The sequence below is a fragment of the Calonectris borealis genome, unplaced genomic scaffold (assembly GCF_964195595.1).
Source record: "Calonectris borealis unplaced genomic scaffold, bCalBor7.hap1.2 HAP1_SCAFFOLD_35, whole genome shotgun sequence".
NCBI lineage: Eukaryota > Metazoa > Chordata > Aves > Procellariiformes > Procellariidae > Calonectris > Calonectris borealis.
In genome coordinates, this window is record NW_027441451.1 from 161,480 (window position 1) to 165,258 (window position 3,779).

Sequence of the window (3,779 nt, forward strand, 5' to 3'; positions counted from 1 at the left end):
GAAAGGGAAGGTGTCTGTCTTTGAGGTTTCTCCTCTTGGTTGGCTGGGTGGGCAGTGGGACATTTCCAAGGGCACTTTTCAATTGGAAGGTCAAAGGAGGGATGACTGTTTGGATAAGGAGCTTTCCTGAGTCTGTGTGTTCAGTTTCTGGCTCTGGGGGCTACAGATAGCACCAGCATCCCCTTTCCAGTCTCATCGGGGTTGCGGGACCTGCTCTTTACCCCCTGCGCACACGGAGAGGCTGCAGGGCAGCGCTGGGCACCCAGGGGCTGAGATGGGGTCTGTGAGCACTGGCAGGGAAGAGCCGTGGGGCCAGAGCAAGAGCTCCTGGCAGGGACAGCTCCAGGCAGGAGAGATGGGCAGCAAAGGAAGGACCTGCTAATGGAAGCCCTGTTGCAGGGGAGATGTGGGCACCTCCCGGCCACCCCTGCAGTGCAGATGCCTTCCCTCAGCAACCCCCTTCATCTCTGCCACCCAGCACAGCCCTCGGCCCTCCCGGCCATGGGGTCTAGGCTGGGAGTCACCTCTCTGTCCAGCAGACCAGCAGAAGAGGCCAAGGGCATCCCTCCTGCCACGTCCCCAGTTCCCACTGACCAGCAATGGGGCTGAGGGCAACTGTCCTGCATTATCACTGCCTGGGAGGTGGCTGCACAGCTGGGTGAGGGGAACGCTGTCCTGAGTGCCCGGCTGCCTCGGCCCTTGCCTCGCTCAGCCAGACCCTCACTGTCTTTTTCCTTCTTTCTCCCTGTGCCTGTTTTAAAGTTATCTTGTTCTTGCTGCCAGACTGCCTGGGGATGGGAATTTCAGCTGCAGAGTCACACCCTGATCTTGTTCGTCCATTCATGCGGACGTGTCGATGGGAACAAGTGTCCCAGCTTTCCTCTAACCCGAGGGGCTGTGGGCAACGCAGCCTGTGGGGCTGGGGAGTGAGTCAATTGTCTCTTCCTGAGCTGCCAACATTCGGACACTTGGCTATCTCCTTGGGGTGTCCTTCCAAGCTGTGAGCTGCCTTCCAGCATGCAAAGCTGTCCCATAGCACCCTTGTGTTCTCTGAAAGCCCCACGGAGAAACATAGAGACTCTCTGGCTGAGGAGATGCTATGGGGTTGGTGAAATGAGCCACGAGTGTCCTGGGCTAGAAGTGGGGTGCTGAGACCTTGAGGAAGGGTGAGACATTTCGTGCTCTGCACTGGATCCCTCTGCTCTCAGCAGTGTCTGGCTGCATAACAGAACATAAGAATGTGATCGCCCTCCATCTCAGGAAGGTGCAAGCCCAAGGCAGCTGGGAACAAGACCGGGGACAGACCAGCTCCCCTCACTGCGCTCTGAGCCACAGGCAATCCTCTTGCCTCGCAGGACTCACTCTGTTCTCCTGGAGTGCAGCAGAAATGCTGAGGGTTCCTGACATCCAAGAACACTCCCCAGGGGAGATGGGGGGAGCTGTCAAAACCCCCAAGCCTCTCACAGTGCCTTCTGCCACCTCAGTTCCTCAGCACGGGGAGTGCAGGTGCTGACAGGCCCTTCTGCGTTAGGAGCGGTTCCATCTGACCAAGTCAAACGCCAGCACTGGCCCCTGCCCCCACCCTTCCCAGGAACCCACTGCTGCAGAGCAGGGCTGACTCCTCGGCAGCCAGCGGGCAGAGGCCCTGCTCCTCACGCCACATTCAGCCAGCACCCACCAGAGCTCCAGCCCCGCAGCTGAGGAAGGATTCCTGGAAAATGCAAAGGGGGGTGTGCAGCAGGGGCAGGGGCTGTGGGAAATGGCTTGGATTTTGCTCAGAGAAGTCTCCCCTAACTTCTCACTGCCTTTTCCTCCTTGGACAGGTTCACGTGCCCAGAGGGACCAAATGTCCAATGGCAGCTCCATCACCCACTTCCTCCTCCTGGCCTTCGCAGACACGCGGGAGCTGCAGCTCTTGCACTTCTGGCTCTTCCTGGGCATCTACCTGGCTGCCCTGCTGGGCAACGGCCTCATCATCACCGCCATAGCCTGCGACCACCGCCTGCACACCCCCATGTACTTCTTTCTCCTCAACCTCTCCCTCCTCGACCTGGGCTCCATCTCCACCACTCTCCCCAAAGCCATGGCCAATTCCCTCTGGGACACCAGGGTCATCTCCTATTCAGGATGTGCTGCACAGCTCTTTCTTTTAGCCTGTTTCATTTTAGCAGAGTATTTTCTCCTCACTGTCATGGCCTACGACCGCTACGTTGCCATCTGCCAACCCCTGCACTACGGGACCCTCCTGGGCAGCAGAGCTTGTGTCCACATGGCAGCAGCTGCCTGGGCCAGTGGGTTTCTCACTGCTCTCCTGCACACGGCCAATACATTTTCACTACCCCTCTGCCACGGCAATGCTGTGGACCAGTTCTTCTGTGAAATCCCCCCACTCCTCAAGCTCTCCTGCTTAGATGCCTACCTCAGGGAGGTTGGGCTCATCACATTTAGTGCTTTTCAATTTTTGGGGTGTTTTCTTTTCATTGTGGTGTCCTACGTGCAGATCTTCAGGGCCGTGCTGAGGATCCCCTCTGAGCAGGGACGGCACAAAGCCTTTTCCACGTGCCTCCCTCACCTGGCCGTGGTCTCCCTCTTTGTCACCACCATCATGTTTGCCCACATGAAGCCCCTCTCAATCTCCTCCTCATCTCTAGATCTGGTTGTGGCAGTGCTGTACTCAGTGGTGCCTCCAGCATTGAACCCCCTCATCTACAGCATGAGGAACAAGGAGCTCAAGGACACCGTGCGGAAACTATTTGAAGACAAACTACTGCAGCGTCAATAAGGTGTCCATCATCCTCAGGAAAAGCTCGGATGTTCTTTGGATCATATGTGTCTTGTTTTTCTCTTTGTTTCTTATACTTCAGATATTACTTCCACTTCAATAATATTAGTCTTATCCACCCTCACCAGTGTTTTCTGACCTGAAAGACCTCATGTACATATGGAGCCAGGCTCCCTGTGCAGGTGAAGGAGCTGGGAATAAAGAATGCAGCAGAAAATGATTTGTCTCTGTTCCCATCTCTTACATCTGCTCTGGAGCTGGGGGTGCAGCCCCAGCACACAGGAGGGCTCAAGGAGCCACGAGCCCCCCTGCCACATGGAGGAGCAGATACTTGTGGACCTCGGGGCTGCCCCTCGCTGCCTCAGTGGACACATCCTTGCTGCCACCTTCACATGGGGCTGCTGCTTCCCTGGAGCCATGGCCATGGACGACAGCAGGACCTGGTCTTTCCAGAGCAGCACTGCCAGTTCAGGGCCCTGTGGAGAGCACGGGGTGGGAACCAAGACAAGCTGGCCAGGCCAGCATGGACATGCTCGCCTGGGGCAAGGGACATCCAGGGAGAAGAGCAAGGGAGCATTTCTGTGCTGCAGGGAGGAATCCCTGAGAAAGAGAAAGGTCTTTCTGCAGGCACCCACTCGGGGCAGGCTGCTCTGTCCCCTGACCAGGACTCTGGTGCTGGCCTGGGGAGAGGGGCTGGCACGGAGCTCCAGAGGCAGCCTGGGCTGGGGATCTCCTGCACCCAAGACCAGGAGCTCTTCGGTTTCACTGACCTCCATTTCCTCATGGCATGGGGAGCCTCCAGGCCTGGGGCTGATGGGGAGGCTGAGACCCCTCTCTGCCCCCCAGGAGCTGCTGTGCCCCTCAGAGGGGCTGGGGCCGTGGGGTGAGTGCCCAGAGCTCTGCAGCACCCTGCGGTGGGCACTGCCGTGGGACCAGCCCAGGCTGGGCTGCTCTGCGGGGCTGGGCTGGGGAGAGGGCAGGGGAGATGGGAAGTGCT

General features: G+C 58.2%; 1 protein-coding gene across 1 annotated transcript; it reads left to right on the plus strand.

Moving 5' to 3' along the window:
• Window positions 1-1,846: 1,846 nt before the first annotated feature.
• Window positions 1,847-2,782, plus strand: LOC142076146 (olfactory receptor 14A16-like). The gene has a single exon (XM_075138525.1). The coding sequence runs from the start codon at window positions 1,847-1,849 to the stop codon at window positions 2,780-2,782; it is 936 nt and encodes a 311-aa protein (XP_074994626.1).
• Window positions 2,783-3,779: the final 997 nt, after the last annotated feature.

Coding starts and splice junctions, on each gene's coding strand:
- LOC142076146 (XM_075138525.1), top strand. CDS start 1,847: ATGTCCAATGGCAGCTCCATCACCCACTTCCTCCTCCTGGCCTTCGCA.